The following is an 18044-nucleotide window of genomic DNA, read 5'->3' as shown; positions in this document are numbered from 1 at the left end:
TCCACAAATTAATACATACCATACGAAACATAACATAGATTAATACATACCATACGAAACTTAACTAAATGTAGTGTGATGTATTTATGTACAGAATCATATGAAATGCTCTGAGACCAGGTTGGGAAGTAGTATAGTGATCCATTTTACAACCACCGATCAAAAACATATCAGATGGCATTGACCTAGAAAGAATGCACCTTTATACATTCCAGCTTGCGCCACTGCCTGTAGCCAAAATAGATCATAAATGCCTCCCACTGCATTCCTGAATTAATTGTAAACCAGAGAGTAATGCTATTTCATCTCCAAGCCACCTCGGGCAATTTATTTACCTACAGTTATTGTGACTTCAGAAGCCAATTAAAGGAGAGGAAGGCTGAGCGTTGGAGGGCAGAGTCCAGCCCAGCCCACTTCAAGTCGAGTCTCGTACCAGTCTATTTTCTCTTATCACAATCTGTCACGTCTGATCATCAGTGAGAGCGTACTGTATTCAACGAAAGACAACTGCGCAAAATAAGAACACGTTCTCAGGCAAAGTTAAACTTTTAAAAGGTAGGTCTTTGCAGTTATATTTGTGTAATAGCCTACTTATATTTGTACGGGGTATTTTTCGTTTTTATAGATATTTGAATGATACTTGTTTGGTATTTATTTATTCAACAGATATTATGGTGTTTTAGACAGTTGATCGAAATTCTATAATTTGATGGCATATAATAACTAGGCTAAAGCAAGGACAGGTTAATGTGTCTTATATTTGAGAAATTCAGCAATGTTGTGGAAAATCCAGATATTTAGCTTCACAATTTTGATACAAGCCTGTAGCCTATACTTGCCCACTGATAAGTTGATGAAAACAACAGATTTCAGTGTTGTCTTGTTATTTTTCTGAAATAATAAAACACTTGAATAACTAATAGTTATTTAAAAAACGTAACTTAATTCATACATTTGCATACCCAATCCATAATAATTTTGAAGTAGTGTTTTATCATATGCTATGTTTCAAACAGATAGGCAATAGTGCCTCAAATACAATTTAATACAATTGTATTTGCACATGCTTCGTAAACAACAGGTGTAGACTGACACTAAAATGCTTACTTACGGGTCCTTTTCCAAAAATGCAGAGTTAAAGATAAAAAAAATAGAAATAGAAATAGTGGGACAAGGAATAAATACCCAGTGCTCAACGAATAACAATAACGAGTGAATATAAAATGGCTATACAGGGAGTACCTGTACGGAGTCGATGTGCAGGGGTAAGAGGTAGTTGACGTAGCTGTGTATATATAGGTACGGGTAAAGTGACAAAGTGACTTGACAACAGGATAGATAATAGACAGTAAATAGACGGTAGCGTGTGTATGTGCGTGTGTGTGTGTGTGTGTGTGTGTGTGTGTGTGTGTGTGTGTGTGTGTGTGTGTGTGTGTGTGTGTGTGTGTGTGTGTGTGTGTGTGTGTGTGTGTGTGAGTGAGAGAGAGAGAGAGAGTATGCATGTGTGCGCGTTTTATGTGTGGGCATATGTATTGTGTGTGTGTGTGTGTGTTTTGAGGTGTTAGTGCAAGTATGTGTGATTGTAGAGTCCAGTGTGTGTGTGTGTATAGAGTCAGTGCAGGAGATTTAGTGCATACAAAAAGTGTTTGTGTGTGTGTTTGGGTGTGCATGTGTGTGTTGGGGTGTCAGTGGAAGTATATGTGTATACTGTATGTGAGTGTGCCTACATTTCTGTTCACGTGTGCATCGAGATAATTAATCAAAGTTCACAGGCAAAATGACAGTTTTGCCCCCCCAAAAAACTGAGCTGGAAATAAAGATAAATATGCTAAAGATTAATATGAATTAGTGACATAATAGGCCAAGTTTCTCCAGGTCAAAACGCTAATATTGGGATTTCTGTTATTATGTATTTTTTACTGGTGCCTTAGCTTGGTAATTTCTCATTTATAAGGTACCTGTGGAGTAATGTCTTTGCTAGTTTCATACTCAAAAACATTCTATTAGAATTTGAACAAAGACAGGTACTGTTAATTACAAGATTAATGAGGAATGTACGCCCCCCCCCCCCCCCCCCCCCCTCTTCTTTGCATGTGTGTGTTGTTACAGATAAATAGGCTATTATACTGTATTTCAATACTGTTATTTTGTTTCCAGGTTTCTTGCTTGTCTGAGCCATCCAGTGGATTGTCCAGGCATTGCCCAGTTTTGGATAATGCTATCACATTGAGGATTCTTATTACCATCCATTCTTATACTAAATACAAAAAACTGGACTGATCTGTCAGAAACGACATTCAAAGATAGATTTCCTAAGGAATGTACATTCCCCACTTCCAACATATTGAATTATGGACTGCCTAAGAACTATGTGACGCAGAGTGGAAAGCATCTTGTCAGCTAAAAAGAAAGCAACATTCCCAGAATACCAATGGAAGAAGCATCGCATGCTGCTTACGCTGCTGTTGCTGCCCCCACTGTGGTTCCCATGACCCCCTCGGTAGGGTACCTGCTCCGGATGTTCCGCGAGTACCAGAGCAATGCTGTCATCAGAGAACACTACAACTACACAGGCAAACTGAAGGAGAACAAGTACAAGGATGGACTAAAGCCAGAGGCCATAGCCTTCCTGCTGATCTGCTTGCTCATAGTGCTGGAGAATGCTGTGGTGCTGTTGGCCATCTGGAAGAATAAGAAATTCCATATGCCCATGTACTATCTGTTAGGCAGCCTAACACTCTCAGACCTGCTAGCAGGCTTCACCTACATGGTGAACATTGTGACTTCAGGGGCCAACACTTTAAAGATGACCCCTGTGCTGTGGTTCCTGAGGGAGGGGGGGGTCTTTATAACGCTGGCCGCCTCCGTCATCAGCCTCCTGGCCATCGCCATTGAGCGCCACGTCACCATGGTGAGGATGAAGCCCTACCAGGGGGCCAAGCGAGGCCGGATGTTTGCCCTGATCGGGGCCAGCTGGGTGCTGTCAGTGTTCCTGGGGGTGCTGCCCGTCCTGGGCTGGAACTGTATGGGCCGTCTGGACCAGTGCTCCACCGTCCTGCCACTCTTCGCCAAAAGCTACATCCTCTTCTTCATCACTGTGTTCACCGCTGTGCTGCTGGCTATCGTGGTGCTTTATGTGCGCATTTTCCACACTGTAAGGTCCAACACAAAGCACCTGGGCTCTGGCTCGCAGCGCAAAGGCCTGGCCCGCAAGTCCCAGAAGTACATGGCCCTGCTGAAGACTGTCACCATCGTGCTGGGCGTCTTCATCATCTGCTGGCTGCCTCTCTTCATCCTCCTCTTGCTGGACTTCTGCTGCCCGGCACGGAGCTGCCAGGTGCTCTTCAAGGCGGACTACTTCCTGGGCATCGCCATGTTCAACTCTCTCCTCAATCCCATCATCTATACCCTGACCAGTAAGGACATGAGGAGGGCCATCCTGAGGCTGCTGTGTCGACGCTGCCTCCTCACCAAGGATGGCCAGGTGAAGAAGATAGGTGTGCCCTTCCTAGAGTGCAGTACCAGTAAGACTGAGGCACCCTCCCATAGGCTGGAGGGCCTGGAGATCACAGTCTCCTCTGCCAACTTCACCCCTTCCACTATTAAAGCCATCTACCCCAGGATGTCAAAGACATGACTTGTCCATGACGGCCCAATGTGACTCAGCAGTAATAATGATTAATTGTCCAATTACAGTAAGAGCAGAGTTCTGGAGACCCCCTTGACTGGACCAATCTTCGGCACCATCTTACAGCTGTGAGACTACTACATGTTACGTATGGGTTGTAAATGGAACTACAAGCAAGGAGGAAGTAATACTCTTCCTCTCACCTCAATGGTAGAGAACGTCAGCGGAAACCACCATTGTCCTATGTTTTGCCTTCCTCCCCTGGTCTGGCATTTTCTTCCTAGACAGATAAACTGGGGGTTTCCACTTAAAGACTGGTCGGTCTTTTGTAAGGAAGTCAAGCCTCAGTCAAAGTGTTGTACCTTGTTGGTTTTTACTCCTCGGCGCGAAGCATTAAACTAATTAATGCTGTTCTCATACTGTGAAATTCCTTTTCTCGTATGCTGAGATACAGTATATCTTCCATAATCCAAACTGCAGAATAGAAAAACCCTCCTTGAAGGAATGGATTCATGTTTGTAGCAGTATTTTGAATTGACCATTTAACGGTAGTTAAAGAGAACCACTCAACCAGCAGCTGTGAAATTAACTTTATTCATGTTTTTTATTATACAAACATTGAAAACACATTCAGTACATTTTATTTTGAGTCATACATATATTTAAAGTATACATTTGAGTCATGCTAAGGCTCATCCTTATATCCCCTCTAGAGAAAATACATAATACAAACATAATGACATGTAGTTAAAACATGAAGCATCCACACCCAAAACTGCTGCCAGAACTATGTCATTTTTGTCATCTGGAATTCTGGGTAGAGGTTTGCAGACCAACATTAGAGGCTTGGTGGCTAAGACACACAGAGAATTTCACATTGATGCCTCTTCTGGTTTGCACATCTTTGGAGGTCTCTAAAACACACGTAGCAGCAGACATGATTGTGAGCAATAAAAAGGACAGATTAGGCTTATTGACAGCTCTGATTTTGTGGACTCAAAGTATGGAAAACATATTGAACACAGCCTGTTCACAAAAACAATAGCCTTCAGAACTTTCCTGAACAAGCTGGAGAATATCCCTCTCATGCAATGAAGTGTTAGGTGTATCTTCTGTAAACAGTGGTTAATAGACATTAGTAAAGACAAACCACAAATGCTTGGGGTTCCATGTATAACGTTCCATTGTGACAGCAGTGATGTTTGAAAGCAAGCAATTGAAATCTTTCACATTGTATATAAATGTACAAATGAAAAAAAAAGAAGATATATCGGTCTTACTGTACTATACGGTATATTGTGTAAATAAAATTAACTATAGTATCTGTATTTTGTTTATTCTGAACTAAACTTAATTTATGAGGCCACTGCCAATGTTTTATATGTACATTCAAACGATAAATAAATGTGAACAACATCTACAAAAAAAAGTATTTTTGGTCATTGTTTTGCAGAATAAACATCCATACAAATAACATTTAATCGAATTATTTCCTCTCACCAAATCTTTGTGAAGCCAGAGGCCTCATGTGTGATAATATGAAAGTGCTAGTGTCAATGTGGTGAGTGCGATGTTTCAGATCTTTCACAGGAAGCTTACACTCCCATCATCCACCAGCTATAAAAGGCTTTGACCTATATAGTCATCACATACCATATACTTCAACACTGAAAAGTGCATAAACACTGATAAGCAAATGTCAACTTAATTCACTTAAGATGTATCAGTCTCCAACATATACATATACACCAAGGTGTAGTTTCCCACGATAGAGCAGAGCAGATTTTATCACAATAAAATGTAAATGTCGGATTGATGCTGAAGTTATTGAAGTAAACACACAAGCACACGCAACAAACCCCCCACTTAACCCACAGTGCACCAAATCCATACCACAAGCAACAACCCAAGAAGTAGGCATGCGCTTGTGGCAACACAGAGAGAAGGCAGCAGTCATTGGGGACAATATACTTGACGCCCCGTTTCCAGTAAGATTATCAACAAGAAACCACCAGCTGACGGGGTTACACGAGTTGAGATCCAAACGAAACCTGTCCCCCGCCCTGTATCAAATAAACTACTCACCACATGCTACACTGGCAGAAACCTACCTAAGCATCGGCAATAAAATGACTCATTTACAAAACGTGTGGGACGTGCAATGAAGAGTAATGGTAAGAGTTGCATAAATTGTGTGTGAGCAAAAAACTTTTTATTAAACCAAAATCTCAGAAACACTAGCCAATTGTGCATCCTCCTTGCTTTAGACATGGAAAGCCCATGGAGGAATAGCATTTACCATGAATAACAGTTACCATTCCAGTAACTCACAAACTTTGCAAATAAAAGTTATTTAAAAATGTTTTGTTGCTGCAACGCTGTACAGAATACTGTCTGTTGCATAAGCACACCTTCACATTGGACATTTATTGCATTTAAAAGGTGAGCAGCACCCAACTTTTCAATACAGTAATTTCAGTATTACTGTATTGTAAAAGCAGTGGGCTTGCAATGACCTATTGGGGGAAAATAACTCTATAAAAATCATAATGACTATGGTGAAAGTAGATACAAATAAAAGCTAGGGTTATAGGTTACTACTCAAATAATTGTTCTAAGTAATGTGATGTTTAGGAAAACTACTTTATTCAATATAACAAAATGTCATGGAAGTCAATACCAACAATAGGAATACAATCTTAGTATAAAACAAATGTATTACAACACACAACACATAAACAGACAATCCAACTACTGGACAAATATAGCAACTTTCCTTTGATTTCTTCTACCATTCAGTGCTGACAAAGTTCCACAGCTCATCACTGACTGAACACCGAGACAGCACAGAGGTGTCTATGTTGATTGGTGTGGCCAGGTCAGCTCCATAGTGCACTGAAAGTGATTAAAGTACACTCAAACTTTAGTTAAAACGCAACTAAAACCCACATCAGCCAGCCATTAAACAAGAATTCCACATTTGTGACTTTGTGATGGAAAAACAGTTATGCAGTGACAAATACCTCCTCTCAGAATGTGTGGCTCCGTGTCATACTCCCACTTGATCTTGGTCACCTTGTAGTACAACTGGGCCACGTATCTGCAGAATTAACAGTTTGTCAAGTTGCACCATGCTGTTCATGATGTGAGATCAATGCTCACCGACTATCATGGTTTCGTGTGGTGGGCTCGTGTGGTGTTGGGAGTGATTATTTCAGTATGCTGTTAGTCCTACTCACATGGCTGATGGGATGACCTCCGTAGTGTCATCATCAACCTCCTGCTGCAGGGTCTGCAGCTCCTGCTCCGAGTCACGCAGACTCTCCAGCTTCCTCTGCAGGAACCTGAGGAACAGGTCAAGGAAACCAACACGGGGAGGATCTCAATTGGTGCTGTTCGACTCCTCGCTTCCTCAACTCCATCCTCTACTACTCCTCAACTCCAACCTCTCCTTGCCTGATTTTGAAAAAAGTCAAGGGTAATTGAGGAGCGGAGGTGAGGAAACAAATTTGCTTGTATTAAATAATAATCCTTGTCCACTAGTATGTCATCAGGTGAATTACATTTACAGGAGTCCAAAAATAAGTGTAACGTGATAAAGACATTTAGCTAGTAGATCAAATCTATGTAGCTTTTTTTTCTTCTTTAAAAAAAAATCTGTGCATGCATTTCTCTTTCGAGAAAACAGCTGATTTAAAGGGGTTGTTGCAGATTTTAACACACTTCCGCACTAGTCACCAGGAGGATCCTCTGCATGCTCACTGTATGGCATATAAACTGAAGTCTCAAAATACTTTCATCAATGGATGGCAGCCTGGTCAGCCTGCAGCAATGGACAAGCTCAGGGTAGAATGTGACTGCTCCCTATATGTATTATCTGGGCAACACAGCATTCATGTGCACGTTAGAGAGCACCAATTGCAGTACATTTAGAACTTGTTCTGTGTAGAGACAGAGCATGACTGGGTGAAGGATACTGTAGTTCTGAGTCCATGTTCTGGCTCCTTGCTGTACACTGCTGCAGCTCCTGCTCCAGGCTGTCTAGTTCCCACTCTGCCTGGCTCTTCTGCCTCTCCATGTCCAGCAGCTTCTGGCTCGCCTCATCCTCACACTGAACTACACCTGAGGACAATGGCGATGAAGATTAAGCTATATATCTTGAAGGTATGGAAAGAAAGTAAGTTATCATATGATAGGATCTACAAGTTTATTGTTTTTCCTTACCGTTTAACACCAGTGTGATGGTTTTCATCGTGTCCATGTGTCGCTCAAAGAAAGACTGCTGTTTTTCTCTCACTTTTCTTAATTCATCGTCAGCTTTGCTGCTTTTCAGTATTTTGACCATCGACTCTCCCGTGTCCATAACGTCCTGAAGCATGGTGACACGTCTTTTCTGTGGAAATGTTAGTAGAAATAGATTATAAATTACTGCCTGTTCTAGAGCAGACTAACTTAAACTCACGTAAACTCGTACATCGCCTTGGTCCGTACAATTGCCCTTATTTTAGCACCCCAAAAACGTAATACTTCCAGATCAACTGTAATGTCAATACCATTGTAAAGCACAATTTCTCAATTACATGACCTAAACGCTGCACGTTTCTGCATAATTCAACAAGGCAATGAGCCCTTGGGGTCTTTGGAGTTTTTCCCCCACTCGATCTGTCCAACTTATCGCCTCTAAAATGTAAATAAAACACTATAAAGAGTTAATAGTGTCATTACATACCTATTTGAAGGTTTGTGTCGAATTTGAATCATGTTTTTAGGGCGGTGCTAAAGTGATCTTAGAAGTGAACCACGGCTTTGAGAATGATGATGCATGCAATGACTAGGTATCCCCCTGTCACTGTCCATTTCTTGTTTTTAAATGATAGAAGTGCTACACCAGGTGGTGAGAGATTGTAAGACAGAAATTGTCGCTTTATGCGTGCTGTACGTTACGACATGACACGTCAAGATGTAACGGAGGGTCTTGACGTGTCATGTCGTAACGTACAGCAAGCATAAAGCAAAAAAAAATTATCCAATACTATAGAGCCATTACAATGTCGATGAATAGAAACCTAGTTCACACCCCCGATTTTGACGTCAACAGTCACATTAGTTTTCTTTGTAGCCTCGTTTGAATGTTGCGGTTGCGCACATTTGTACGGAACGGGGTGAGTTTACGTTAGCTGGTGCATCATCACCACTAAAATTGTTTGCTGCCTACGGTCAACAAAATAAAATGCTATGTCTAACTAAGGTTAGCTGCAGAGGCTCTTGCTTGAAAAGAGCATTCAACTTAATGCCCAGACGACAGCTACGGTTACTAACATCTTAATTAGATACGTTTAAAAAGTTGTTCAACAAGGCTTGACTTACCGTGTTTTGCCGAATGTAAACAGTCCACTGAGTTTTGCTTCACTTCAGTCGTTTCCGTAATTCAAATTTGTCCTGCGAACGCGCGCGCTAACATGAGGTGCCAGCGAAAGTGCCTGACGGAATTTGTTTCTAAACAAAAAACTAAATTACAGGACAAATGTAAAGTATTTATTCACATACACAATAAGTAGATGCCTACAATTGAAAATATCGAATTAATAGAAAGCGCCAAAAATATCCAGCGTTGTGATTGGATAAGATCAACATGGGGGCGCCAATGTCATGATTGCACGATTTATTTTACACAATGGAACCTGATGGACCCACGGAGTTTAACTTTCGTTAGATGAACAACGTATAGCAGTGGTTCCCAACCTTTTTCGATTACTGTACCACCAACTGAATTTTGCACTGCCCGGAATACATTTTACAAGTAGACCTATGGTCTATTCTCAAATACTCCGTGGATAGGCCAAGTACCCCTGGTTGGGAACCAATGATTTATAGTATTGTAACGACCCTGCAAGGGATCCCTCACTCCTTGATCCCTTGCTTCTCAGTCTTCTCTTGAGCCTTTCGTTTCTGCCTGCCAAGCTGCCTGAAGTGCAGTCTCTTGGGATTCAGTCCATAGGCCTTCAGTCTCTGTCCGCTGAACTCTCGCCCACCCATTTTCACCCTGAAGGGCCCCTTCCCCGACATGAGGCGGCTTCCTGGGTGCCTGTTTTTCTTCTTGGGCAATTTTGGCCTTTCAGTCCTTGTGTTGGCAGTCTCCTGAGTGGTAGCAACTGTTTCCTGCTCCAGTTTCAACTTCTTGGATTTGGGTACCAGGAACTCCTCTTCCTGGTCTCCTGCCTCTCTCAGTGCCTGGACTACCACCCCCTCACCAGAGTCCAATGCAGAGCTTTCCTGACTGGGTCCAGCCTCATCATCATCATCCTCCAGATCCTTGTCATCCTTCTCTGCATTCTTCATCCTGTCTCTTCTCTTCTTACCCACTTTGGTCTTGCCCTCTGCTTTGTCCTCCCTGCAAAGAAATATGAGCACAAGTTGGTCAATGACGATAATTCCGTTTTCAGATTTCTTAGAGAACATATTATGCCAATCTGCATATGGTAGAATACTCACTCAGCATAGAAAGAGTTCAATACTTCTATCTTTTTCTTCACATTTTGTCCTTTGATTTTGTAGTTCTGCAAATCACTCATCTCCTCCTTGTCAGACCTGAAGAGGAGATTGAAGAAAAAAATAGAAAAGGAAAAATCTGAAAGACCATTTTCCCCATAAGTAGCTGATTAGTAAATGCCTACTGTTTTGAGACCAGGTTCAGTACCTGAACATGCAGGTCTTCTTTAGCGAGGCCCAGCGGTTCAGCTCTTTCTCATCTGCTCCCAGGATCTGAGGGAAGAACAAGTTACTTTCTGTAATAGTAACACATTCATACAGCCACTTTAAACATAGATGCTAAATCCACAGAAATGACTTTAAACCTAATTTGTGCAGATAAGGCTCCAAGCAAGTTAATAACTCGGTGCATACAAGCATTTCCCTTTCTATCCTTCTGTCTCCTCATCCTCGTCTGCTCAGAGAGAAGATTAACTGAAGTCATGCCCTGGTCAGAGCTGTCCCCGGAGGGTGGCAATACCAGGTCAGTCACATCTCAGCTCATCAGTGCAGGACTCAGGGTCTATACAGTACAACACTATAGCACAACCCAGGGTTGGGGGGGTAAATTATATTTAAATTCCAGACAACTAAAAAAGTTAACCAAACTCCAAACTTTTCTAATTGAAAAGCATAAGAATGAGAATTTTAGTGTACTTCCTGAATTGACCCCAACCCTGAGACAACCTAGTAGGAACTAGGGCTCCCAGTTTCACCTCGTCAGTGGACAGGCCAAAGTCATTGGCCAGGACCTGCCTGTAGCGAAACCTGCAGGGGATGTCGTCTATGATGTCCTCATAGTCCAGCTTATAGTACTCGTCCAGGTACTGCTCAAAGGACTTCTCCTCTGAAACACAAAGGATGGATGCATGAAAGAGCATTCAGTCTCAATATCTATAGTACATCGAACAGAATCTAAAAGGTTATGGAAAATAACCCAAGATTCATGGTGCTGAACCTCCTGAGACTTACGGGGGTCAAACACAGGCTTGTTTTGGGTAATGACCTCAGCAAAATGAGACTTCTTTCTCTTCTTTCCCATCAGCTGGGCATCCACCTTCATCTTCTCCTTTTTCTTCTGCTTCTTGGAGGTGCTTGGCTGACTGGGATCATAGTCTGCATCCATCTAGTCAAGTGAGAATTCAGATGAGTGAGTCACATACAATCTCAAACATCAATGAGACCTTTATTTCTGACTAGCCGCCACTAAACGTGTTTCTTAAGGTCTGCAGGCAATGCTGAAGTGATGGTCATATTAGAGGAACTCACAATAAAGTCTGGATCTTCACAGTTTGGCTGGTCATACTCTTCTCCTTCATGCTCCTCTTCTTCACCACCATATTCCTTGTCTCCAACCTCTCCTGTCCATGTGTCCCAGTTCCAGTGTTCTGCAGGACAGAGAAAGCTACCTTATTACAATGCCACCGATTCTAAAGTATTAGATTCTACTTGAGATAATAAAATCAGCAACGAGTGACTTACCACCCTCTAGCTCTTCAACTTCAAACTGGGGCTTCTCCCCCTCTTCCTCTCCATAATATTCATCACCAAAGAATTTCTGGAAGAAGATAAAAATACAGGGAGAGACAATAAGAGGAGTGTCTTTATTTACAATCCGTTTCTCTTCTTGAGGTGTGTGAGTGGTCACCTGCATGAGCTGGTCATGCTGTTGGGGGTCAAAGTCTCCCTCCAGGTCCACCTGACTGAAGGCCAGCTGCTCGTTGCCTGTCAGCTCCTGCAGCCGCCGCAGCTTCTGCATGATCTCATTACGCTTCAGATTCTTCAGCTGCTTCAGCTGCTCATGCTTCTGCTCCTTCTCCTGCAGGGGCCAGAAGAGTGACAGGTCGGTTCGTTGGGAGAGTGAGAGAAATGAGGAAGGGATGGAGTGATGTATAAGATTAACTAAAAGAGTCTACTGACCCTTTTCTTCCTATCCTTCACTTCCTCCCTTTTGAGCTTCCTGCGCTCGTCTTTGGAGCGGACAGAGGTGGCAATGGTACGGGGGTAAGTCTTGATCTGTAAGGAACATTAAGAAACTATATGAGACCAAGGTACATACACTACACCATACAAACAGACATGTGCATGTAGAGACGGGAAAGTCCACCTTCTGGGCATCAGGCTCCTCAAAGCGGAAGTTGTAGTGTCTTTCAAAGTCCTCCTGGCGCTCCAAGAATGACTCCCCATCCTCTTCTGAGTCCTCCACGTCATCATTCACCACCTCGTCATAGGTGGGGATCCTGCACACAGCCATTTCAGATTAGTAAACGATTACAATTGAAAGCATACATGGACAAAACATATGTGTAGACACATAAAATAAGTTGTGTAAATAACTCTTACCCGTCCACATCATTTTTCTCCATGTAGCCCTTATTCAGGACAAAATCCCTAAGGAAACACTCCTTCTCATCCAGCTCTGGGTCGTTCCAATAGTCCCTCAAGTATTTCTGTCTCAACACACAGCACATATTTCAGTCACAGCAGGTCATTACATATCGCTCTCTTGCCCTCTATTCCAACAGTTTCTCCATCACTCACCATGTCCTGCACCTCTTCTGGGCCCCCCAGCTCTGCCTGGCCTTTCAGCCAGTCCACATAATCCTCTTCCTCTTTATCCTGTTGGGTAGAAAGATAACAGGTTAGAGGAATAGAATGTTTCTCTCTGCAGTGCTTCATACTGTATGATAAGACAAAGTCAGGCGCCGGTTCCCACGGACCTTCTCTTCCTGTGTTTTGCTCCTCCTCTTCAGCAGCTGAAAGTCCTCTTCACTGCCCTCCTCATCACTGTCCTGTATGAATTTACGGAAGCTGATGGAAGCATGACACAGTGTTTATGTTCCAAAGACAGTTATAAAAGACAGAAAACAAGAGTTTATTTATTTGTGTAAATACACCATGTTCTTTAGGGCAAAGGTTGTGATTACACAGTGATTATGAGAGAATTTAACCCTTACCTCTCTTTCAATTCTCTCTGCTCCTGGATGTAACTTGGAGATGCAGCTCTCTGTCAAAGAAAGCAAAGGCAAACAATACATGACTTCTCGTGACATACCTCCATGTAAATGTGTCAAAAAATGTATCATAACATGCCTCTCTCCTCTTTGCAGCCTCTTCATCATCACTCTCCTCGTCATCATCATCCTCATATTTACTGGGAATGAGACAAATTGTTATTGTCAAACCATTTGCCCAAAATGAGATACAAAGATATGCACAGTAGGAACACTGCAGCTCACTCACCCTCCCCTTTCCAAGATAACTTTTCGCTCATAGTCTTTCAGATACATTGGCTTCTCTGTGGTTTTCTTTGAAGTTGAAGGCTGGGCATCATCCCCAATGGATGCATCTGATTAAGAATGAAAAGTTGGGTGGTGAAAGACACCTCTTAAACAAACAAGCAACACAGAATTAAACTGTCACACCGTAATCAGTTGCAGCAACAACAAGACACACTGACTGATGACATACCTTCCACCGTGTAGAATGTTGCATCAGTCTGATAGATCTTAGGATCTTTCTTCTTCAGCAGAGACAATGTTCTGTAGAAGTCCCTTTCAACTTTGGGGTCAAGTTCCTAAGAAGACACACATCAGTCTGCATTAAAATTACAAATATACAGGTCAAGGACACAAAGGTAGGGCCAAAAACACTGACAAACCATAAACAGAACACCATGGCAGTGTTTGTATTGTGAACTTGAAACGATATAGCTAGCCAAATTAAATACAGTAATAGCACTTACCACCTCGCTATCATCATCTGATTCTGACTCTGAACCAGACTCACTCTCGTCAGCTTGGTCGCCATATTTGTCTTTCACTGAAATAATCAATAATGAACATGACAAGCCATTCAATATGTTGGAAGCATTCCGCCAGGAAAACAAGACATAACTAGCTGGACATGCTAGCTAACTTTACATAGTTATAACCAAAAATGGCTGAGTTAACTTCTGAGCGTATTAATATGTAAGTTAAATAAATTACAGAATAAGATTAATTTCAAGTGAGAATGGGATCAAAAGTTAGCAAGCAAGTTGAAAAGCTGGACATGCTAGTTAACGTTAACTAGTTATAACCAAAAATGTAATGATGGCTAAATTAACTTCTGAGCGTATTAATATGTAAGTTAAATAAATTACAGAATAAGATTAATTTCAAGTGAGAATGGGATCAAAAGTTAGCAAGCAAGTTGAAAAGCTGGACATGCTAGTTAACGTTAACTAGTTATAACCAAAAATGTAATGATGGCTAAATTAACTTCTGAGCGTATTAATATGTAAGTTAAATAAATTACAGAATAAGATTAATTTCAAGTGAGAATGGGATAAAAAGTTAGCAAGCAAGTTGAAAATGATAACTTTAGCTGGCTTGCTAGCCATCTAGCTAGCTAGCTAACAAGCTTGGGAAGTCACACTTACGCCTTTGTAACTCTTCTTTTTGTCTATATTTGTCATATTTCTCTGCAAACTTTGAATTAATCTTGAAATCCGATTTGCCTGACATGATTACTTGTGAACTGGATAATATTTATCGGGAAAAGGATTCAGTGAAATCTGTTCATAATGCTAACATCCACAGCAGCATGTATAGAACTACCACGTGGTTTCCTGAGAGGAGGGTCAGAGTTCCAAACGAGGATCAAGCAATCATAGGTTTAGAAAATACGTACGTTTTATCAATAAATATATTTGTTGCCAATATAAAATGATTTTTGGTATATATTTTTTTTAAATCGCAAAATATTTCTTAGAAATATATTGCCAATTCAAATTAAGGGTCCTAGTTTGAGAGCATTGATGGCTTTGCCTTTTGTGTTAGTAAGAACATTAGTATAATTTATGTTGAGTAATAATCTCCAACCTAGTAGCAATGTGTGCGTCAGATACAATGCTAATCTACTCTGTAGCTATCTAATGTTTTTGTGTTGTTTGTGTGTGTAGTAGCCCATCACAATGTTTTTGGAATGAGACTCAGTAGCACAGCTGGGGGCGCTCTAGTACAAATTGTCAATATGTATAGGCCTATATGCACCATGCTGGTCCATCCCTATGGTTTTTTAAATATCATAAGGTAACCAGACAGTGAAAGTACAGGAGATAATGTCTACTGGGAGGATAGTTTACACAAGACTTAGGAATGTATTTTAAAAACAGTAATGGAATTCATTATTCCAATTATCTGACTCAGAAAGAACATGTCAAAGACACCAGTTTACCAGTTTACTCGAGACAACTATTCCTTTTTTATACTTCATCAATATAATGTTCTGTTTTTGTCTAGTTGGACGAGTTAGGCCTATGCCCAAATTATCTCAGTATATTATGTTTGTCACCTCAACATTCCTGTGGCTCTGACCTCTCTGAATTGGGCTTTACTCAGATCCTTTCAAACAACCTAGTATATGGTCTTACATGGCATCAATTATCACCCATGTTCTCTTTGCTGTTTGTTCTTTGTACATAGCTACTCTGAGTCATGTCTTCATCTCCCTGGGCCCCCACAATAAATGATCAGTGATGTTCACATTGCAATTCTTTGGCAATCTATGTAGCTTATCACCACTGTCAAACGAGTCTGTCAAATAATAACACATCCCACCTAAAGCAAATAATAGTGCCTGAGATAAAGAGACTGTTTCTGGAATGATTAATGACTTTAAGTAGTTTCATTCACCTCGTGTCTTGAATAGTTGACCAGGTATTGGAGGTCTCTAGGGAGTGAGGCTGCAGTGGGATTCAGAGAGGAGGAAGGTGTTTATTTGAGGTCTGAGGTGATAGCCAAGGGACAGCAATATAACTCTGTCGTTTAACGAAATGAGTGCCTTTTTGCATCCCTTTGATGTTTTAAGTAGAAATTGTGCACCAATGTTACATTTTTAAAGCTTGTTATATTTAATGAAGTGCTCTTTAATATAGACCACATAGATACTTCAATAAATCCGATTTTTTTTCATATAAATGAAGACACAATTCAGTATTTGGACATGTCCCTCAGTGCACCCTCTATGACTTTCACCATCATTGTAAAGCCCCAGTTCATTTGCTGCTTTGACCAAGTCATTTCTGAAGATCAATATTTATTTAATGTGATTAGTAATTAATTTTAAGGTAAAAAAAAAAAATTGTCCCTCATTTTAAGGTCAACCCTATTACGTGAACTGAATTTTCATTTTAATATGGTGAAACTATTACTTGACATCTAATAGTCAAATCATAGCGTACAAGAAGGTGAGTTGGTTCTACTCTATTTAGCCATTTTCTGGTGTTTTGTGGTGAAAACTGAGTGGTTCGAGCATACCAGTCAACCCTGTTACCCATGGATAAACAAGCTAGAAATGTTTTAACAATTTCATTTTTTTTCTGATGCTTGTATTCAATTGCACCTCCCTGTGGCACACAACAAGCTTCATTTTCCCCTGTCACAAGGGGATGTATGGCTAATTTAAGATAAAAACTTCAACCCTGTAACTTTATTCTGGACTCGGTGCCACATACTGTAGTAATTTAGTTTTTGAACCTCGAGGTGTGAAAACTATTTTTTTATTAAGTTGAACATGTGCTCTTTATCGCAGAATATTAAAATGAAGTGAATTCAAACATTATTATTTTTTTTACCAAGTTACACATCTCAAAAGGCACCAAACTGGTGTAATTTATGTATCCTTTTATAATAGCCTACCCCGTGGCTCAGGAGTTTTTCTCACCTGACCTGGCATATGTTCAAAATTAGATGAAGATTGTCTTCATCTGAAGAAAATAGATCAAGATGGGATGAATAATTTATAATTTAACTGGAAGCAAAACTACAAATCAATGCTTTCTGATGTGTAGAATAACACTGTATCATGTCATCATTACGTGAGAGGGCTCACCTAAAAATGTCATGATATATAGGTAAACAATGGACAAAACATCAACAGGTTTCAGAAGGAAGCAGTGTCCTTCCCTGGCCTATTTCCACCCTCCGCCCACTGCTTCCCCTTCTGGGAAAAGTGAATACGTCCAACCTCTGCATAGAATATTGGCAGATATTCAATGTACACAAAAAAACATCAGGATGGCCTCACCATTTATCTCTTCTGTAATGTTTACGTAAAATGAGAGAGTATGGTTAATATATTTCCATATAGATAGGTTGTATTTCATATTAACTACACTGATGATATAAACGGTTTATTACACCAATCTGTTTGAAGACCAGTATAAAGAATACTGCTCATATTGATAGTTTGTTACAGTTTTACACTCTGCTGTACCTCTAATAAACTCCAGCTCCAGTTCAGCTGTACTGAACTCATGTTGTTATGTTAATGATTAAGGACAACCCGAGGTTCTTTGCTTCAAAAAATGCGTCATGCCAACAAAAACAACCAGTCTAGGACACTGTGTTAGGAAATGAAGTCATATTCTGGGGAGCAGTTATTTGTTTGGATGAATGTCACAAGTAGAGTAATCAAACAAAAGGAGGCTAAATATCCAGCTGAATAAGTGTCCTAGTTACTGACAGATGGTTAACATTATTCAGCCAGTGATCCAAACCCAGCATCTACTTTATCTTTAAGTGTGTGCAGTATTGTCCTACTGTAACATAATCTAGTGTCCAAGGTCAGTTAGCACCCATGACAGTCTAATATGGATGGGGACTCTCCTCATTTTCCTCATTTTCCATCTTTCACAATGGCCGCCAGAGTCACAACCTGAATGGAATGGAGATGTATGTGTGCTTGTATGTTTTTAATGTATTTACTGTATATGCATAAGTACAGACGTGACTGTGTGTGTGTGTGTGTGTGTGTGTGTTTATGTTTTTTTAATGTATTTACTGTATATGCATAAGTACAGACGTGACTGTGTGTGTGTGTGTGTGTGTTTGTATGTTTTTTA

General features: G+C 40.8%; 3 protein-coding genes and 1 non-coding gene across 4 annotated transcripts; 1 reads left to right on the top strand and 3 right to left on the bottom strand.

Moving 5' to 3' along the window:
* Window positions 1-459: 459 nt before the first annotated feature.
* Window positions 460-4399, top strand: LOC139421403 (sphingosine 1-phosphate receptor 1-like). Its single transcript, XM_071172267.1, has 2 exons — window positions 460-555; window positions 2158-4399. Exon 2 carries the CDS (start codon window positions 2432-2434, stop codon window positions 3635-3637), a length of 1206 nt encoding a protein of 401 aa, XP_071028368.1. The 5' UTR covers window positions 460-555; window positions 2158-2431; the 3' UTR covers window positions 3638-4399.
* On the bottom strand, window positions 4205-8006 carry LOC139421404 (kinetochore protein Spc24-like). Its single transcript, XM_071172268.1, has 5 exons — window positions 7853-8006; window positions 7606-7750; window positions 6868-6972; window positions 6652-6728; window positions 4205-6523 (listed from the first exon to the last, which is right to left on the bottom strand). Exons 1-5 carry the CDS (start codon window positions 8004-8006, stop codon window positions 6417-6419), a joined length of 588 nt encoding a protein of 195 aa, XP_071028369.1. The 3' UTR covers window positions 4205-6416.
* A 1138-nt stretch (window positions 8007-9144) lies between these two features.
* On the bottom strand, window positions 9145-14782 carry LOC139421402 (protein KRI1 homolog). Its single transcript, XM_071172266.1, has 19 exons — window positions 14580-14782; window positions 13902-13978; window positions 13628-13733; window positions 13400-13505; window positions 13250-13310; window positions 13114-13163; window positions 12877-12967; window positions 12698-12775; window positions 12500-12606; window positions 12264-12396; window positions 12077-12172; window positions 11805-11975; window positions 11639-11714; window positions 11426-11544; window positions 11129-11282; window positions 10873-11003; window positions 10326-10390; window positions 10121-10216; window positions 9145-10019 (listed from the first exon to the last, which is right to left on the bottom strand). The coding sequence occupies exons 1-19, from the start codon at window positions 14662-14664 to the stop codon at window positions 9530-9532; spliced, it is 2292 nt and encodes a 763-aa protein (XP_071028367.1). The 5' UTR covers window positions 14665-14782; the 3' UTR covers window positions 9145-9529.
* Window positions 10572-10669, bottom strand: LOC139423290 (Z30 small nucleolar RNA). Its single transcript, XR_011635843.1, has one exon. It is a non-coding gene; the product is annotated as a Z30 small nucleolar RNA (small nucleolar RNA).
* Window positions 14783-18044: the final 3262 nt, after the last annotated feature.

This window comes from Oncorhynchus clarkii, chromosome 12, assembly GCF_045791955.1.
Source record: "Oncorhynchus clarkii lewisi isolate Uvic-CL-2024 chromosome 12, UVic_Ocla_1.0, whole genome shotgun sequence".
Classification (NCBI taxonomy): domain Eukaryota; kingdom Metazoa; phylum Chordata; class Actinopteri; order Salmoniformes; family Salmonidae; genus Oncorhynchus; species Oncorhynchus clarkii.
This window is presented reverse-complemented; position numbering and strand designations above follow the sequence as displayed.

Coding starts and splice junctions, on each gene's coding strand:
- LOC139421402 (XM_071172266.1), bottom strand. CDS start 14,664: ATGTCAGGCAAATCGGATTTCAAGATTAATTCAAAGTTTGCAGAGAAA. Junction 13,506..13,627: donor AACATTCTACACGGTGGAAG/GTATGTCATCAG, acceptor ATTCTTAATCAG/ATGCATCCATTGGGGATGAT. Junction 11,976..12,076: donor TGAAGGATAGGAAGAAAAGG/GTCAGTAGACTC, acceptor TGGCCCCTGCAG/GAGAAGGAGCAGAAGCATGA.
- LOC139421403 (XM_071172267.1), top strand. CDS start 2,432: ATGGAAGAAGCATCGCATGCTGCTTACGCTGCTGTTGCTGCCCCCACT.
- LOC139421404 (XM_071172268.1), bottom strand. CDS start 8,006: ATGCTTCAGGACGTTATGGACACGGGAGAGTCGATGGTCAAAATACTG. Junction 6,973..7,605: donor AACATGGACTCAGAACTACA/GTATCCTTCACC, acceptor CCTGTTCCTCAG/GTTCCTGCAGAGGAAGCTGG. Junction 6,524..6,651: donor GCCACACATTCTGAGAGGAG/GTATTTGTCACT, acceptor AATCACTTTCAG/TGCACTATGGAGCTGACCTG.